The 19817-nt window shown below is 34.3% G+C and overlaps 1 protein-coding gene across 1 annotated transcript; it reads right to left on the bottom strand.

Moving 5' to 3' along the window:
• Positions 1-11251: 11251 nt before the first annotated feature.
• Positions 11252-15760, bottom strand: LOC140451638 (uncharacterized). The gene is made up of 2 exons (XM_072545483.1): positions 15026-15760; positions 11252-14728 (listed from the first exon to the last, which is right to left on the bottom strand). Exons 1-2 carry the CDS (start codon positions 15758-15760, stop codon positions 11252-11254), a joined length of 4212 nt encoding a protein of 1403 aa, XP_072401584.1.
• Positions 15761-19817: the final 4057 nt, after the last annotated feature.

Genomic DNA, 19817 nt, shown 5'->3' with positions numbered 1-19817 from the left:
AAATACCTTTCAATAATAAAACTGTTACGGACATTTCAAGTAATTTTTAATAGCAATATAAGGACGAACACATGCTTGAACAAAAAGTTGTACACCCTGTACATCCCGTTTTCGGAATAAATATTTTTTAAACATCGAAAATAGTTTCGAGTCCTAAATAGCTATTATCGCATCTTCTTATTTCATTCTTTAAGAAACTGTTGAATGTTTTTTCGTTCGTCATTCTTGAGCACGTGTCTTAACCTATGCCGCTCGTGGACATTGTCACTTTCGATATACCAGAAGAACGACCAGCAACAGCACCGGCATGGAGAGACCAGAATAACCAGACAACCATTATCCGGTCATTTTTTTTACTTTTGCCAATAACTTCTTATGTGTCTGTTCAACTGCGATCCAATCAAAGGAATGTTAACAGATAACCCATACAATGCCAGAATCTTAGATTCTTATATGGGTATTTGGAATTTTCGATTTCGGTAGTCGTGAACTTCAAAAAGGACTAATGGTTTATAGAGGGTATGTCATATTTTACTGCGAATTATTTTAATTTGTTGCCAAATTTAAATTTGATTTTTTTTTTTATATTTTGCGCATTTAAAAGAAAGTTATTTGTTATACATGCAGGATATTTTTTGTGTGGACATTATTTAATAGTGCAAGAAAAAATTATTTAATCTTAATTAATTACAAACATAGTTTGGCAGTATATATCAAAATATCCCAAATAATTTTTTTTATTTATTTATTTAATGTCGTCCGAACCACTGAGGTTATAGACGACAACAATGGAAAATACAAATTAGAGCAAAGAAAAGTTATAATATTAATTAATAATTACATACTAACATGAAAGAAGTTTGATATATATGTAATTTATGATACAAACTAGATTTTAATTTAAATATCTTTTATACCTATAGCCGTTAAAATTTTTATAATATTGTTTAGATGATTATTGTCTCTAAGAAGCTCGTCTATGTCAGTAGGAAGGTTGAATTTACTTCTCGTTTCCTGGAAAATTTGACATTCGGTTAAAATATGTTTTACTGTGCTGTTAATTTAACACTGGTTGCAGTATGGGGGGTTGTCTCTTGTGATTCGGTAAATATGTGTATGGCGGGTGTGACCAAGTCGGAGCCGAGTAAAGATGACTTGTTTTTTTCTAGGTAACACAAAAGCTTGTTTTTGTAAAGCATTTTCTTTAATTTGACTTTGTTTTTTGGGACACTGTGACCATTTGTTTTGTCATACGCAACTAACTATGTTTTTTAAGCACAATTTAAGATCGCACTATTTTATTTAGTTGAACTTGACCATTACTTGTCGCTGCTTCATGAGCTAGACGGTCCACAACCTCGTTACCGTGTACTCCAATATGAGATGGAACCCAAATTAATACCACGTGTTTGTTTTTATTTGAAGCATTTTGAAGTTCTTTGTAAATGTCTCTGTGAATAAGGTTGCTGGAGTATATGTTTTGGATGTCACAAAGGGCAACCATTGCGTCAGTTATGATTGTGTAATTTCTTTGGTCCGTTTTGTTAATGAATTTTAGAGCTTCAAGGATTGCGTATAGTTCTGAATTGGAGATAGTCCAGTTGTTATGCAACTTAAATTTAGCACTAGGACTGTTAGAGAAAATGGCTGCTCTCACTTCGTCCGTTGTTTTTGATGCATCTGTGTAGATCTGTCGGTAGTCGCTAAATCTATCCATAATATCTTTGAAGTGATTTATTAATATGGCTGGTGGGGATTCATGTTTATTAAATTTGATTTTATTCATTCATAAAATCACTGATTTTAAGAAATCAGTGATCACTGGTGGTTTATTTACAGTCCATGGAGGAGGAGGGTTTTCGGAAGGGTGGTTTATTGTAGTATATTGAAGTAATCGGTTAATTCGTTTATAGAAAGGCCGATTGCATTGAGCATGAGATGAGAAGTAGTGGTCAGATGCAAAATTTCTTTGATTTCTTCTGTTGAGGTAATTAATTGATCATTATGTTTTAAGAAACTAATTTGGGCGTTTTGCTGTTTTCCAGGTAGTTGACGAATTTTCCCCCATAATGCAGACAGGGGAGTAAAGTTGTTGATGGATGCCACGAAAGATTTCCAGTTTTGTTTTTTGGTTTGCTTAATCTAAAATCGCGATTCAGCTCTTAGTTTTTTATTTTCTATTTGATTTTGTGTAGTAGGACATCGTCTGAATTTGTTAAAAGCTCGCTTGTTTTTTTTATGGTTCGTCGCATTTGTTATTCCACCACGGTACTGGCGTGACTTTTTAGAGTTATGGTTTTTCCGACTGCTTTGTGCCCTGCTTCTAATAGTACCTCAGAGAATTGTAGATAAGTTCAAGATATATTTGAGGTACTAGGGTCAGGGAGATATGGGGGATTTTGGTCTACTTGGTCTGAGAAAAATGTACAATTTGCCTGATCTAATTTCCATTTTAAGAGAGGAGTGGTTATGACGGTTTTAAAAGGACGGCTATAAGAACAGGAAAGTGATCACTACCGTATAAGTAGGGATGGACTTCTCAATTTAAAGATGTTTGTACGATCAGATCGCGCATGCCCAGGTCGATAACTGAGGATTCTCCTGTTTGTATATTAAATCTTGTGGGTTCCCCTGTATTCAAGATATTTATATTGTAATTGTTCTAGCACTTTTCTGTTTGTTATATTCATCTGTGTTAGCCTTTCCGAACCTAGAGAGGTAGGTCACCCAATATCTTATGTTCGGGAATAGCATTTTCGTCCACTCTGCTACATCCTCCGTGTTTTTCCATTCTTCTTGCCATCTTTCAATTGACCTTTCCCTTTCCTGTCTTCTCTCGGCCATAGTAAGGTTTGGGCCTCTTCTTTGGGTTCTTTTCTTTTCACCGCCAAAACATGCAACGGAACACATCCAGTGATGGTCCACAAGGCTGCCGCAGACACAGTCCTGTAGGCGCATGCCACTCGCAACAGACTTGTTCTGTACACTCGTGTCATAAGCCTCCTATAGGCCGTTATCTCTACCGGCCCGCTCCAGACTGGTGCCGCGTAGAGGACGATCAACTGTACAACACCGTGTAAGACCCGCCTCCTTTCGGATTTGGGTCCCCCAATGTTGGGCATCACCCTCCCCAAACGCAGCCGCACTATTCGCAGCCTTCCGGGCGACCCCCCACACGTGCTCCCCTCATTTTCCATTCTGGTGCAATGTCACTCCTAGGTACTTTACATGTTTCTTAGGTGTTAGAGATGCTCCCGCACATTATAATTCAACACTTTGCTTGTTCCCTTTTCCCTTTAGAATGATATCTGCACTATACTAGGAACTCAGTTTTTATATTTAATAGATATATTTTCTTCCTTACTTTTACTGTTTTGAACAGCTTGTACCAAGTTGTATCTTGCGCTTTCCTTTTAGAGTAAAGTCAAAGCTAGCAAATACTGTCTTTCCTTTAAGTTTATTATCATTTTTCCTTGGGTTCTCAACATGTGTTAATAAATTCATCGTCACTTTTAATCCGCGAGAATTAGTTTTGTTTGGCTTATCAATTTTGGATGCTTTTACTAATTTAGGTGGATTTTCTGACATTACTGACAATACTTTACTAGATTCCTCAATATTATTACCTTCAGGTACATTATACACCAGGATTATATTGGCTCGATTCTGTCTCTCTTTCAATACCCTTAGTATTTCCGTCTCATCAAAAACCTGTGCAGGACTATTAGTTGATTGTGGGTTGTTAATTGGTGTGGGTGTAAGAGTTGCATTTTTAAGATCATTAAGCTCTTGGAGAAGTTTCTCAACCGCCTGAATGAGTTATGAGACTACTTTTTATGAAAAAGCCTATTACAGCTGCCCATGTGACATAATCATTATTTTGGTACTTTTGCATTTTTAAAATGCATGCAAACATTGAATTTTATGTGAAACATTTAAGGTTAGAAATTTTTTTCTATTTTCTATGTATGGCTAGATATAAGATTCTTTATTTTTGGACTAATCTTTTGTTTGTCTAAACTGTTTTCGATTTTATATAAGATAAGATATTTTATATATAAGATTTTCGATTTAATGGTCTTTTTCGTGTTTTTCATGTTAACTTAATTTAAATATACATCTAAATCCTTTGTGTTTAGTCTATGTTTAATTTTAAATTGACATAGTCGGCAAGACCCTATTGAAAATGAATTTTCTTCGATGTTATTTTCATTTTTAGTAATTGTTTCAGTCAGATTTTTCTTTCTTTTGTTCTTTTTAAGACCTTAATAAAAAATAACCAACTGTTGGCTGGCACTAACCGATGGACAAAGTCGTCCTCCTTTTGAGCAGGGAAGATGCATGTTCCCTTTAGGTGAAATCCTATAACATCGACCACTTGTCACTATTTTATCACGTTTAAGCTAGTTTCTAGTACTCTTATAATGTTTCACTGATGATGGTCCTACTGAAGTGATCAACATATAGTTTCGCACTAATTTTAAGAATAGAGTAGGACTGATAATAGATCCTTATGGGATTCTGTTTTGTTGTTCTCTAAGATAGGATATAGCACCATTCACTTGGACTTACACATGCGGTGTTTTCATAATGTATCAAATGCTTTAGATGTCAAAGTAAATGGCCATACATTTTTGATTATTTTAAAAGCTTAGTGAATAGCCTTTTCCAGATCTATAGTGTTGTCGTTTGTAGATCTGTCTGGTCTTAAGCCAGCTTGTTTGATGGTAGGTTGATTATTGTATTCGAGATTCCACATTAATCTTTTATTTACTATTTTTCGTAAGTGTACATGAAAATCATGGTAATGATAAGGACGATATGATTTTGATTGTAATTTATCTTTATTTGGTTTAATAATAGGTACAACAAACTCTTTTGCTTTTAATGAGCTATCAGTTTTAGACCTCACCCATAGGTACTGGAGAACTAAAAAGTCTATACTTTTGGTAGAAAGCTTTCTAAGTAAGGTAAAATATAACGATATTCTCTATAAAAGCCAAATTCCACCCTACTACGGTGAAATGGCAAAAACACTATTTGCTAGAAAGGTTAGGATATGTTACTTAAACTCACATTTACTCCCAAATATGTTTAATATAATTATTAAAGAAAAATGGACAAATTATCAGTGCATTTTTACTGATGGGTCAAAAGATGCAAATGGAACGGGCTGTGCAATGTTCCACGAAAATAAAAATTACCATCACCAGTATAGCTTACCCAGTGAATGCTCAATATACACAGCAGAAATTATGGCAATAATGTTTGCTCTTCAGTATGTAGTACTGAATCCTACTAGCAACTATGTTATATTTACTGACACTAAAAGCGTGGTCGACAGATTTAACAATATTCAAACAGTCAAACACATAAACCACATTGAACTGAAAATTCTTAAAATTATTTATGAAACTATACAATTAAGATTAAATGTAATAATTACATGGATCAAGGGCCATTCGGGAATAAAAGGCAATGAGATCGTTGACAATTTGGCTAAATCAGCATATATGCTTGGAGAAAAAGTAAGCAGAAATTTAATTCCAGCGACAGATATTGACACCGTTAGTAGACAAAAACTTAAAAATAATTGGCATTTACATTACAGAGAATGTAAGACCGGCTTAAACTTTTATCATTGTAACACTAGGATACCCTCAATGAGATGGTTCTACACAGAATCTAATCGACAGTTTATAAAGACCATTAATCGGCTGAGAGCAAATCATGCTCTTACTCCATCTTATATGCATGGAATCGGCTTATCAAATACTCCCAATTGTACTTGTAGTAAAATAGGCGATCTAACACATATTATATTAGAATGTGATTTACAAATTATTAATATAAACGAACTTTATAAGGAATTAATAAATTCTAAGTGTTGTTTTCCAACAAACCTTAATCTTTTAATATTTTCAAATAATATGGAAATTCTTCATTGCATTTACAAACATGCTAAAATATGTAAATATAAGTTGTAAATAGTATAGGCATAATCTGTTAATATGATTTGAAAAAAAAAAAAACAAAAAAAAAGTATACCACAAAGTAAAAAAAAACATAAAAGAAATAAGAAAATAGGAAAGAACAAAAAACAAAAAAATAAATAAAAAAAAAATAAAAATGAAGCAAAAAAAAATTATAAAAAGCAAAAAACAAAAAGCAACAAAACAAAAAAAAAGAAAACCAAAAAAACAAGAAAATAATAAAAGAATAAAAAAAAATAAAAATATATCAAAACAAAATTTATGTATCCATAAATATATTAGGTATATGTAGTACTAACATTTGACTATGAATCTGCAATCAATAATAATTAAACATTCAGTCGATTTTAACAATAAACACAAATAAGTCTGGCTAATTGGCTCTGCCAAAGCCATCATTTTTCAGAAAAAAAAATTGCTTATATGAGAAGTTTTTTAATAAATTTTATTGGTATGTCGTTTGGACCTGGTAAAGTGTCTTTTATGCTATTAAGTGCCTTTTCACTGCTAAGAGAAACTACTGAAACTCCCCATAACTAAGAGGTGAATTGATAGGGTTGAATTCGTCGGAAATTGTAGTAGGTACTGCCTCCTTCTGTTATTTATAAACTAGGAACTCGTTACTGTAATTTTGACTGGATGAGAATTTTTGATAGGTAACAGCTAGTTCATTTACTATATCTTGTGGGTCAGTCCACAAGATATAGTTACCTTGAGTAACGTCCTTTCTTTTTCTAGACTTATAATTTATTGGTAAGTATGCTGTCTGTATGTTATTTTTTAAATTATAATATATGATATGATATATTCGTGCTGGTGTTGATTCTGCATATGTATTTCTGCCCGGATTCTTGTTCTTTTTGTGTTATTCTCCTTGCGCCAGCTCTCCATTTTTTTGCTCTGTTAATAGATTAATATTTTTGTACTTTTTGTATCGGTTCCAAATTGTTTTACTTAATTTAATAGTAGCCTCATATTGTGTATTCCACCAGAGTTTATGTTTCTTTGTTGAGATTTTCCTATGGCTATATTAGCAGCACAGAGTACAAACTAATTGAAGTTCGTGCGTGTATTATCAATGGAGTCTGAAATTTTAATCTGATTCATGAACATTTTGATTTCAATATTAGTTACTTTCTGAAGGCAACTAAAGGAAATTAATAATGTAACAATTACGGGAAATGCATAAGAACTAACCGAATAACATAAACAAGAACATAAATATATTAAAGGCTATGTACTACTATATAGTAAAACAGATAGCTGTACAGAAACTATATAGTATGCAATAATTTTTATTAATCCAATATATTTTTATTTCAATAAAAAATTCAAAATATTTTTTTCCGTAAAGTTTTTATAGCATTCGCTTTAAAACACTCCGTACGTAAAAGAGTCCCATTATATAAAATTAAGTTTTTCCTGATAGAAGACAGTCGTAAAGAATTTAAAGAAGTCCGAAACACTATTTGCAAGAATTACTCCCCCGGTGTCGAATTGGTCGTCCAGGGTGCAAGGCAGTAGGGCAAGCAACCCTTGATGCGAAGTGTCAGATATAATATAGGGGGATGTTAAAAAATAGCATCTTAGCAGTTAAACAAAACCAATAACAGCAAAATTGGCCTGACAAGTAAGACAATATAAATCAATAGAACAGTTTTATTGAAAGAATTGATGTATTAAGGCCCATTAAGATAAATGTTGTGTCAAGTGAGTTCGTTTATTAGTGGAACAATACGAACGACAGCGAGATGGAATTGGGATTAGGTATTTGATGAGATTCACAGGTTTCCAGGTCCAATGGGAGTTTATTCTAATGACTAGCTTCTCTTGAGCTCCGCTTATAATTAAGACAAACACTCGTGGGATTATAGATACAGCTCCTTGCTTGTACTACGGCTTTAATAAATCGCCGTTTTTACTACACGATATTCGCCACGCAATTAACGCTTTTGATTAGGTCTCGTTATAACATCGTGTACAATAACTTCTCTATTATTTTTTTGCAAAATTCATCCATTTGATGTTTAATTAAAAATAAAATAATGGATAAGGTAAACCGATCTAATAACAGTCCAGTTAAGGAATATTTGACTTTAGACTTAAACATTAAGGAAACAAAATAATAGAATTCATCGCCAGAGTCGGACTTAGTTTAAATGTTTTGGAAGAAACTCCGAAAGAAAGCAAAAAATGAATAATCTTACTCAAAATTCTTCAAATGTCAATATTACTTCAAGAATGTCAACAGCACGGTTAAATCATACTCAGCAGCGTTAGTTAAAAATTCCACTCCATTACCAAATAGAGATCAAGCGATAGTTTTCCCATCGATAGAAGGTTGCAAAATTCAAGACTATCTCTTACATATTGGACCAACAGTTAACCAACAAAATATATTATATTGTTCACGTATATCTAACAATCGAGTTTGCATTATATTTGAGAGATAAAAAAATTTTCGACGATCTTCTTAAAAATAATGAAGCCATCACAATTAACAACACTCATCTAGTTGCTTGTCGACTAATTACCCCATCAGAAAAATTGCTAGGATCTAATGTAAGCCCCACAATTCCTAATGAAGATATTACACGACATTTACAAAACTTAGGTTTAACACTGTTATCGCCAATGACTCCACTAATAATTAAAGCTACTGATTCGGCTTACAGCCACATATTAAGTTTTAGAAGACAAATCTACATTTTTCCTCCTATAAATACTCACATTCCTGAATTTATTGAAAAATAACATTGTTTCATTTATTTGCTCCATCTATCTCTCATCTTTGTTTCAGATCTTGGTTATTAATTCCTGCTTCTTTTAATATTTGCATCATCTTGTACTGAGACTGAGAACAAAGCCTCTCTAATACCAACAGCATTTGTTAACCCGAACTGGTTGGGGGAAAATTGACTTTCACACAGCTTGTAGATTCTCTTATGAATCATCTTTAGGAACAATTTTAGGAGATGACTCATGAGGCTTATAGTACGGTAATTTTCGCATTTTTTGGATTCTGGTTTTTTTTGGAAGTGCAATAAACTCAGATTCCAGCCATTCTGTTGGTATTTCCCCAGAGTTGTATATGCTGTTGAATATCTTTGCGATTATTGCTATTGATTCGTTGTCCATTAGTTTGAGTAGTTCTGCTAATGTATATTATCAGGGCCTGCCGCTATGCCATCCTTTAACTGTGTTATTGCGCAATAAACTTCCTGCTGTAATATTCTTGGTCCATCATTTACTTCTTCTTCTAGCTCAAAGGTGTTATCTCTTTGGTCTTTAAATAGTTTTTCTAGATATTCTTTCCACGTTCTTATTTTAATCTGTTTGTCCAAGATGATGTTTCCGTCAGAATCAGTTATATTTCCTTTCTGCCTTCGTCTTAGACCCCCTGTGAGTTCTTTAACTTTCGTATGTACATTGTGACTATCATACTTTGACTGCAGAATCTCAATTTCTTCGCATCTTTCCCTTGCTTCTTTTTCTTTCGCTTCTTTGATTTTCGTTCTTATTAATATATTTATCGTTTTATATTTGTCTGGGTCATTTTTGGCTTCTCTTCTCTCGTCCATTAGTTTCAGAATCTCACTTGTCATCCATGATGTTTGCTTCATTAATCTATCTGCCTTTAAATGTTTATCCTTTACATTTTGCACTACTTCTGTAATATGTTTGATCGTTTGTTCTTCGTTCGATTCGTCTCTAGTTGTAGTCACTTGCTCGTTTAACGTGGCTTGGACTCTCATCCTCGTATCGAGGTCTTTCAGCATACGTAGATCGTATGATAGTGTTTTCCTTTTCTGCGCTGTTTTGAGTTTGACTTGAAATACTTGCACCAGTGGAACGTGGTCTATTTCCAAGTCTGCTTCAGGATAACTCTTGACAGATGTTGTTGGAACTTTGATTGATCTCCAACAATTGTTCGGGAGAAAGCTTATTAAATTCCTTTCCCCGTGCGTGTACAGTACCAAATATTTTAGGACCATGGACTGTACAAGAGTTTCCTTCGATATAGATAAGCAGACTTCACGGCGATGGTTCAGTATGTGTTTGGTTTTATAGGGGTTTGTACTTAGAGAAAAATAAGCGTAATTAATCGATACTACACATTTAATAACGAGAAAATATTTACAAAGGCACTATTACTAAATAAAGAGTTCGCTTTAATAAATTGTTCATTTTTATACCGGCGTTTTAGGGGCGCGCGACTATAGAGAAACCTAAATGCACTTTTTTACCGCACTTTTGACAGTCTGTCAAATACAGTCTGTCACATAAGATAAAATTCAACATTTGTGGAAACGAAAAATAAACTGAAATTAATATAAAATGTTGTTTTTACAACATACTCGCCCCCGTTGAAGCGCTGGCTTTAACACAAATAAACAGATTATATTATGCCAAGAGAGCATGCGGAAGAAAAAATACATTACAATTATCATCTTATACTAACTTAAATTAAATCGTCATTGGGTAGAGGACACAATTTTGTAATAGAGCGCTTGAAGACTCCATCTTTAGTTTTCACCGAGGCAATTCTTACTCTCCCATCTTTTCCGGGAAAGACCTCAATAACTCTTGCTAGTACCCAATGAAGAGGAGGAGTGTTGTCTTCAATCAGCAACACGAGATCGTTAGGTTCTAGGTTTTTATGAGGGAGAAACCATTTAGGGCGATTTTGAAGTCTATTCAAATAGTCGATAGACCATTTTTTCCAAAACACTTGTTGGAGTTTGGACAAATGTTGCCATAAATTCAATCTGTTTTCAGGAATGTGGATCACATCTTTTTCAGGAAAGGACGTAAGAGATTGTCCAATCAAGAAGTGTCCAGGAGTAAGATACGTAAAATCGGAGGGGTCATTTGAAAGGGAGCAAAGAGGCCGGGAGTTGAGCACAGCTTCAATTTGACCGAGAACTGTAGTGAATTCTTCGAACGTAAGCTTAACATTGCCAAGGAGCCTACGCATATGATGCTTTGCGCTCTTTATAGCACTTTCCCAAATACCACCATGGTGAGGGGCTCGAGGAACTATAGTTTTCCAGCGAATATGAGATGAGGCCAAAAATTCCTTAATAGAACGAGAGCTTTCCTTTTCCTTGAAAAACTTATAGAGTTCAAACAGCTGGTTGCGAGCACCAAGAAAGTTCGTGGCGTTGTCACTGAATATTGTTTGAGGGAGGCCTCTACGGCTAATAAAGCGTTTTAGAGCGAGAAGAAACGTCTCCGTAGAGAGGCCGGAAACGACTTCAATATGAACAGCTCGAGTCGAATAAAGGAGCCTTACGAAGGTTGGAAGACTTTATCTGAAAGGGGCCGCCAAAATCTAATCCGACGTGAGCGAACACTCGAGAGGAGTTTAAACGTTCTTTTGGTAGATCTGCCATGATCTGGGTAGCGGGTTTGGCACGAAACTTAAAACAAACCATACATTGGTGAGTGACCTTCTTGACTTCTCGTAGTCCATTTAAAGGCCAATATTTGAGACGAATTTGTGACAAAGTATTTTGAGGACCTGAGTGACAGAGTCTGACATGTTCTCTGTGGAGGATGAGACGAACTACACGATTTTTTGAGGGGAGGAGAAGAGGGTATCTTTGATCAAAGGTAACGTCTGAGTTTCTGAGGCGACCTCCCACCCGGAGCATTTCATTCTCATCCAAAAAGGGATTTAGGGGTAAAAGACACTTATTAGATAGAGTTTTACCTTTCTTAAGCTCAGAAATCTCACTCGAGAAGTTGGAATACTGAAGCATCTTAATAATCTTAAGTTCAGCGTTTTGAAGTTCGCTGACTTCAAGGGTATTAGTTAACTTGCGAGAAAGCGGTTTAGCATTATTAGCAAATCTAAACATATAGGCTAAAGTTCTTACAAACTTTGAAAAATTGGAGAACCTATCAGAAAGTGAGGTGAAGAAATCTATTTGATCATTTCGAGCGTGGAGAATGATTTTCCTTTCTTCAGGCAACTTGGAAGTATACCCCTTTGGGTTGTATTTCAATAAATCCAACCGAAGTTGATTTAAAAATGGAGGAACATGAAACCATAAGGACGAATTTATTAATTCAGAGGGTAGCATTCCTCGGGAGAGTATGTCGGCAGGATTCTCTTTGGATCGTACATGCCTCCAGTGAGCATTAGGAGAATTATCTAAAATTTGTGCAACCCTATTTGCTACAAATTGGGTCCAACGAGAAGGATGTGAACGAAGCCAAGCGAGAACAATTTCTGAATCCGACCACATATTTATAGAGTCTAATTGAGATAACTTTTCTTTAACAATATTAGCAATCTTTGCTGTGAGTTTACTACACAATAGAGCACCCATGAGTTCCAATCTTGGAAGGGTCAAGGGTTTTAACGGAGCAACGCGACTCTTAGATGCTAGAAGGGAACAAGACACCTGTTCTAATTTATAGGTCACACGTAAGTAGATACAAGCTCCATAAGCCTTTAAACTTGCATCTGAGAATGAGTGAATCTCAACACCAGTGATTTCTTGACTTAAAAAGAGACATCTAGGTATACTTAAGTCCTTAAAATAAGAGAGACTGCTAATAAAACTTAGCCATTCATGTAACGTATCTGCGTCAATGGTATCGTTCCAACTGATTTTGGAAATCCAAATATTTTGCATTATAAGCTTAGCGACAACTGTAACGGGATTAATAAGACCTTGAGGATCAAATATTTGGGCAATCATTGACAGTACTTCTCTCTTAGTGTATGAGTTCTTTAGGGTGAAATCTGGAAGAGAGATTGAAAACGTGTCAAGAACAGGATTCCAGCATAAACCTAAAACCTTATTAGAGCAATTATCTGGAGCTATGACATAAGAAGAGTTTGAAGAGAGAGAAGAAATGTTTTTTAGAAACGAGTCCGAGTTAGAACACCATTTATGTAGAGAAATACATGCTGTTCCAAGTAAACTAGTTAATTCCTTGTGAGCTTTGAGGAGAGTTTGCTCATCATTAGCACCGTAGAGAATGTCATCAATATAACAATTATTTTGAAGAGCGTCAGTGGCCAGGGGATATTCAGTTTGATGAGTATTTGCCAGTTCCATTAAACAGCGAGTACTCTGAAAACTGGCGCTTTTAGTTCCATATGTAACTGTTTGCAATTCCAGGCACTCAATATCTTTTTCCGGGGAGTCACGCCAAAGTATGTTTAACAGAAAGGTTTGATCAGGATTGATTTTAACCTGTCTGTACATCTTTTGTATATCAGTTGTGAAAACAAAGGAATATAATCGAAAGCGTAGCAAAATATCAAAAAGTTCCGGTTGAAGAGTGGGACCTTTGAGTAGGATATCATTTAACGAGTAACTACTAGAGCTTTTCATCGAACCATCGAAAACAACCCTAAGTTTTGTTGTTAAGGATTCTTCCTTTACTACACAGTGATGCGGGAGAAAATATTTATTTTCTAAATTTTCATTAGTAAGAGAGAGAGGGACTATTCTAGCATGTTCGAGAAAAAGATATTCACTAATGAACGACTTATATTGAGCGTATGTATTTTCATTTTTTAAGAGCCTATTTTCTAAATTAATAAATCTCTTTAAAGCTACTTTAAAAGATTCACCTAATTTTTTATGCGCATTTTCGCAGACAAGTGGTAGGTTTACTTGAAAACGACCCGAAGGTAAAATACGAGTGGTTTTATTAAATATTTGTTCAGCCAATTCCTCATCGGGGGTTAATTTACTAACGTGGGGAACTTCTTCAATTTCGAAAAATTGTTGTATCAATTTATCTAAATTATTCTCTTCGGATTCGGACTGAACAAAGAGAGAAACATTTGACTGAGAAATAGCCAAGTTTGAACTCCGATGAAAGACATGAGGGGGAATAGTACCAAAAATAACATAACCTAAGTGGGTATTCTGAAGAATGGGAAGATTCTTTCCTAAACGAATGAATCCATCAGTCAATAATTCGCTATAGATGTCGCCAGCTAGAAGCAAATCAATTTTACCGGGAACAGAGTACGAGGGATCTGCGAGAGTGAGATTAGGTGGAACATTTATTTTGCTTCTATCTAGGGTAGCTTTAGGAAGCCTACAGGTTATACTATCAAGTACAGCAAAAGAAGTTTTTTTGAAACTTCTATCCTTCACATTATAGGGAAAAAATTCTATGTTAATCATTTGACTTGACATTGAGGTGTTTTCGGATATGGTTGATATCTGTAACTGTTTAAAATAAGGGGTGAGGTTTAACTTCTCAACCAAATCACGAGAAATGAACGAATGTTGACTCCCATTATCTAGGAGCGCCCTGGCATGCATAGGTTTGCCATCTTTAGAATACACTGTCACTAAAGCGGTAGCCAACAATACATCAGTTTTAACTGATAAAGCAGAGAGAGAAGTGGCTGTATGAGAATCTGTAGTATTTTGTACTTCTAAAGGAGGTTTGAACGAACTGGTAGAAGCTTCGTTTTGGGCATGAGCATTATAAGAGGGCGGAGTAGATGTGTAAGCAACACGACTGGAAGAGCCTTGAGAATGTTTGGGAGCTTGAGCATTGCGATCAATAGAGAAATATTGCCTATTCGTGTTCCTAGAGGAAGAGACATTTTCAGAGGTACTATGCAAGAGCGAGTGATGTCTTTTCTTACATATACTACATGAGCGTGAAGAGTTGCAATCTTGAGAAAAATGTTTATTACCCAAACAATTCCAACAAAGTTTCTTACCTTTTACAAAATTAAATCTTTCCTGTAAAGAGAGACATTTAAAATCATTACACTGATAAATTTTATGAGAATTACTTTTACAACATATACAATTAGTATCCGAAAACGAGTTTGTTTGTAAATTAACTGATGAAAACAAAGATGTTTTTAATTGAGGTTTATTAAATTTTTTATCATTATCAGAAACGTTTAATTTTTCTTGTATATCACATTTTTTCTCGAGAAAACTAAAAAACTGTGAGAGAGTAGGTAAAGCCTTTGAATCTATTTCATACTCAAATGACCTATGCGTCGCGAAATCTAATTTTTGTAAAAATACTTCGATCAATAGTAAATCCCAATGTTCGATAGGTACAGACATATTTTTAAGAGCAAGTAAAGTTTGTTTACAAAGAGTTAAAAATTCTCGTAATGATTTTGCGTTACTTTTAGCTAAAGATGGAGCCTTTAACAATTTTTGGATGTGTAAACTAATCACACGCGATTTATTTTCGTATCTATTCTTAAGCGTGTCCACAGCGATCCGGAAATTTTCTTCTACAACTTCTATATTTTCTATCAAATGTAAAGGTTCATTTTTTAAGAAAGATTTCAGATATATAAATTTTTGCACATTGTTTAGCTCTACATTATTGATTATTAGCGTTTCAAATAGCTGATAAAACGCGTTCCAATCGGCGAAGTTTCCTGAGAATACCTGCATCGTAATTTCCGGCAACCTAACCTTAGCAGTGGCTACAGTTGGTGGAGTATCGTTTGAGATGAGCGAGTGGGAGGGTAACTTTAAAGCTTTCATCTTATGCTGCAGTCCAGCTAGTGTAGAAAAGTATTTTTCCTCCATCAGTACCCTGTCTTCTGTTTCAGAATCGGTTTCATCGATTTCTTCAATCTGATCCATCACGTCTTCATATTTCAGATAACATGTTTTCAATTCGGTGTGTCTGAGTTGAAACTGGAGACCGTCAGTTTCTGCATCTGCGTTTTCTAGTAACCAGTTCGCTATTCTGGTAATTTTGGCCTTCAGTGGTTTTCTCTTCTTTTTGAGATCTTCCATTTTGACTTTAACAAAAGGTACTACTCCAAAAACAAATGCCTAAGGCCGTGCAAACACCGAATTCTTTAGAGAAATTAATGTTTATATTATATACTAATATCTGTATCACACGGCGAAAATAGAGTCAATAATGTTTATATTATAATAACCTGTAGAGCACACAACGAGAATAGAGTCAATAATGTTTATATCATATAATAACATGTGTAGCACACGGCGAGAGAGTTTATAGTTTATTAAAACGCGATAAATGTCTTAAATTACACTGAGAGTTTACTTTTCAATTAAATTTTTCGCACACGCGGTAAATGTCTACAAATGTCTACTAATAAATTTTTTAAAGAGATAGTCTTTTTGAAAAGCGGTTCACTTTGTGTATAAGCGAAATTATAATATGGAAAAATCTCACCCAATTTGTCCAGTAGTTTACAGCAACAGGCACAAACACCAGATAAAATTCACTTCTGTCCTTTTGTTTTAGAGTTTATCGCGACACATTAGTCTTTTCGAGGGTCTTTTAATCACATTTATATAAATATGCAAACCTAAGAGTAAAGTACAAACAACGCGATCACTAAACACAAAATCCGTCGAGTTAGGACCACAAATAATGTTGGAACTTTGATTGATCTCCAACAATTGTTCGGGAGAAAGCTTATTAAATTCCTTTCCCCGTGCGTGTACAGTACCAAATATTTTAGGACCATGGACTGTACAAGAGTTTCCTTCGATATAGATAAGCAGACTTCACGGCGATGGTTCAGTATGTGTTTGGTTTTATAGGGGTTTGTACTTAGAGAAAAATAAGCGTAATTAATCGATACTACACATTTAATAACGAGATAATATTAACAAAGGCACTATTACTAAATAAAGAGTTCGCTTTAATAAATTGTTCATTTTTATACCGGCGTTTTAGGGGCGCGCGACTATAGAGAAAACTAAATGCACTTTTTTACCGCACTTTTGACAGTCTGTCAAATACAGTCTGTCACATAAGATAAAATTCAACATTTGTGGAAACGAAAAATAAACTGAAATTAATATAAAATGTTGTTTTTACAACAGATGTAAAGCTGTTTCGGAATCTTTTATTTACTAAAATGTAGTCTATTTGATTCCTAATAATTCTCCCGGGTCTGTCTTGAGAGGATTTCCACGTGTACAGCTTGCGAGGTGATAATTGGAACAATGTGTGGTGACAACTAGTTCTGAGTCTTCTGCGAATTTTTCTAAGTCTCCTCTCTCGTTTCTGACTCCAAGTCCATCTGCTCCAATGTACTGTATCTTATCTCCAGCTCCAATCTTCCGCCGTTCTAACTATAATGAAAAAAAAATTTTTTTGTAATCTTTTAAAATTGTATAATACCTAATAAAAAAAGTTTAATCACCAAATATATAGATACCAAGATAAGATACAAAAAAAAAATGACTGAAAATGTGTCATTTTTAGCCTTCTAGACGGTAATAGTACCTTAAGTAGTGGCCTGTTTATTGTTATTTTTTTATTTAGTTATTTAAAATATAATTATACTAAATATACGTTAATAATAAACATTGCCAAATAGTTATTTATAAATAATTTTTCCTTATACTCTTATTAAATTGAACAAATAAGTTTTTTAGCATTAAAAAGTATTTTTAGAACAAAAATCAAATATTATTATATAATATTATATTATAACTTCTTAAATCTCTTATTAACCGTCTCACTTTGTGTATATTTTTCTTTATGGAGAAGTTGTTTGTTTCAAAATAATAAGTTTGACGTTTTGATTGGGTATTTAAAAATAGTTCCACTAAAAAATTGGTGAATCCCTCGATAAGAGTCTTTTTGTGATAACTCATACTATACATTTCATCTGTCAAACCCGTCTATACAAATGATTGATCTATAAATAATGTTTAGCAATTTAGTTTCTAGATCCTCATGAACAACTGTATTGTCTGCCTATCTAGAATAGAATAAATAATATAAACAAACTGTGCCTGAGCCCGAATGATATCATGCAATTCAATTCAATTTCTTCTACTGGGTTAAAAAAAACTCATTAACAAGTGTTTTTTGCAATTAAATACATTCTGTACAATTCCCATAAATTTTCCAGAACGATAAAAGCGCATAGTCTGATAAGTTGTTCCCAAATCAAAAAACAAATTACCAAATACCCTTCCGGTAGTAAAAAATATAACTCGTTTTAATTAGAGCCAAACTCCCTATCGGGCGAGCGCCTTCCTCCGCTAATTTTTTCTTCCCCGATGAAGGTAGAATGCAAAAAGACTTCCATTCTTAAAATTTACAAATAATAAAATTTCGCCGGAGTGCAGATAATTAAAAATACTGCGTGCGAAGAAAAATGGGTGTTTTCACCCTGTTTGTACAGAACAAGGGTTGGGGAGATTGCACTACACACGACTTGTACCGTTAATCAATTGAAGCTTTAAGAGACAGATACAGGAGTAAATAATGGGATGGAAACTGAAGGTTTGATATGGACCAGGTTATCGGCAAAGATTTAGTATAATTTGTGTGTCTACAGGTTAAAAAAAATTATTTTTTTCAATAATTTGACTTCCTGTGAACGAAGTTAAAATTGAATACATCAATTAAATGGATTACACTTTCTATTGAAATTTATACACGTATTTTTAGGCTGCGTTTACATTAGAAAATTATTAAGTCAGGGATACATATAATCTCTTCCTCTTCTTCTTTTAATGGCGCTACAACCATTTGTGGGCCTTGTCCTGCTTAATACGCTCTACCATTTTGTCCTGTCGGATACTTTCCTTCGCCACTGCCCGATGTTCATGGTTTTAAGATCTTTCTCTGCATCCTCTATCCACCTTTTACAGGGTCTTCCTCTTGTCATATTTCCTTGGGATTTTCATCTTTGGATTACTTTGACTGCTCGATTATCTGGCATTCTTCTTAAGTGGCCAAGTCAGTTTAGTTTTTGTGACAACAAATCAAACGATATCTGGGCTCTGCAATAATTCATCCAGCTCACAGTTCATTTTCTCATATCTTCAGATTCTCATGTCGATTCGACCTTGTGCACTCTATATATTTTGTTTTCCTTTCATTTATATTTAGACCAAATGCAGCGGCTTCCTGTTTCAAATCTATAGCTTTTTCACTTAATATCCTTCTATTGCGGCTTATTATGGAAACATCGTCATCATATGCGCATATTTGAGAGGATCTTATATTAATACCGTTCATATCTAGTTTTCTGATAAGAGCTTCCAAAGCCTTGCCTAACTTAATTTTCAATATCAAATGCCTCTGTCATATCTTTATCTTTCTGACCATGGTTAGATGATGACCAGGTCAATGACCATCCAGATTAATTAGTAAAATACGCTGAGAATAATGATGATGATGATGATGATAATCATCATCACGAACAAAAGCTGATATCGAAAAATGCTTAAAACCGTTTCTCGGATAGTAAGGGGGAACTAAAATAACATGAGGGAGAACTCACTCCCATTAACCCCCTAGTCCCCACCCACCAAAACCAAAAAAGTTTAAATTGCAAATCCCTACTTGTGATCCATCCTTGAAAAGACCATAAAAAATGCCATCCGATGGTATAAATAATTATTATACTTCTTCTTCTTCAAGTGCCATCTCCACGGCGGAGGTGGGCAATCATCATAGCTATTCGGACTTTAATAAATCTCTAATAATTATACAGGCTGAAGCAATAATTGTGAAATTTTGGCTTAAATGGAAAATTTATTGAGGTTTTTGTTGCTTCTGTTGATGACCCTGTATAACTATTGTTTAATATTTATACAGATTGGTAATATTAGTTGGCTTACTATAACTTTTGTATTAGTAATGCTATCTCCCAGACTTTTATTGATAAGTGCTCGTCGGAATATTTTTTTGTAAAAATAAAAACTTAGTTTGCCGTTTTTGCAAAACAAATTGAAAACATTTGTTTTTTTGGGTTCTGTCAGATTCAATAATTTTTGGTTTATTTGAGAATTTTAAATGTCATTAGTTTTCATCATTTTTACGATTGGTACTGTCGCGTGGAGATCA

This window comes from Diabrotica undecimpunctata, chromosome 10, assembly GCF_040954645.1.
Source record: "Diabrotica undecimpunctata isolate CICGRU chromosome 10, icDiaUnde3, whole genome shotgun sequence".
Classification (NCBI taxonomy): Eukaryota; Metazoa; Arthropoda; class Insecta; order Coleoptera; family Chrysomelidae; genus Diabrotica; species Diabrotica undecimpunctata.
The sequence above is the reverse complement of the archived record's forward strand: the minus strand, read 5'-3'. Positions and strand labels throughout refer to the sequence as shown.

What these genes read in the sequence shown, in the direction of transcription:
- LOC140451638 (XM_072545483.1), bottom strand. Translation starts at nt 15,760, where the DNA reads ATGGAAGATCTCAAAAAGAAGAGAAAACCACTGAAGGCCAAAATTACC. An exon ending in GGGATTTACTATTGATCGAA is followed by an intron (nt 14,729 to 15,025) that starts GTATTTTTACAA and finishes CTCTCTTTACAG; the next exon opens with GAAAGATTTAATTTTGTAAA.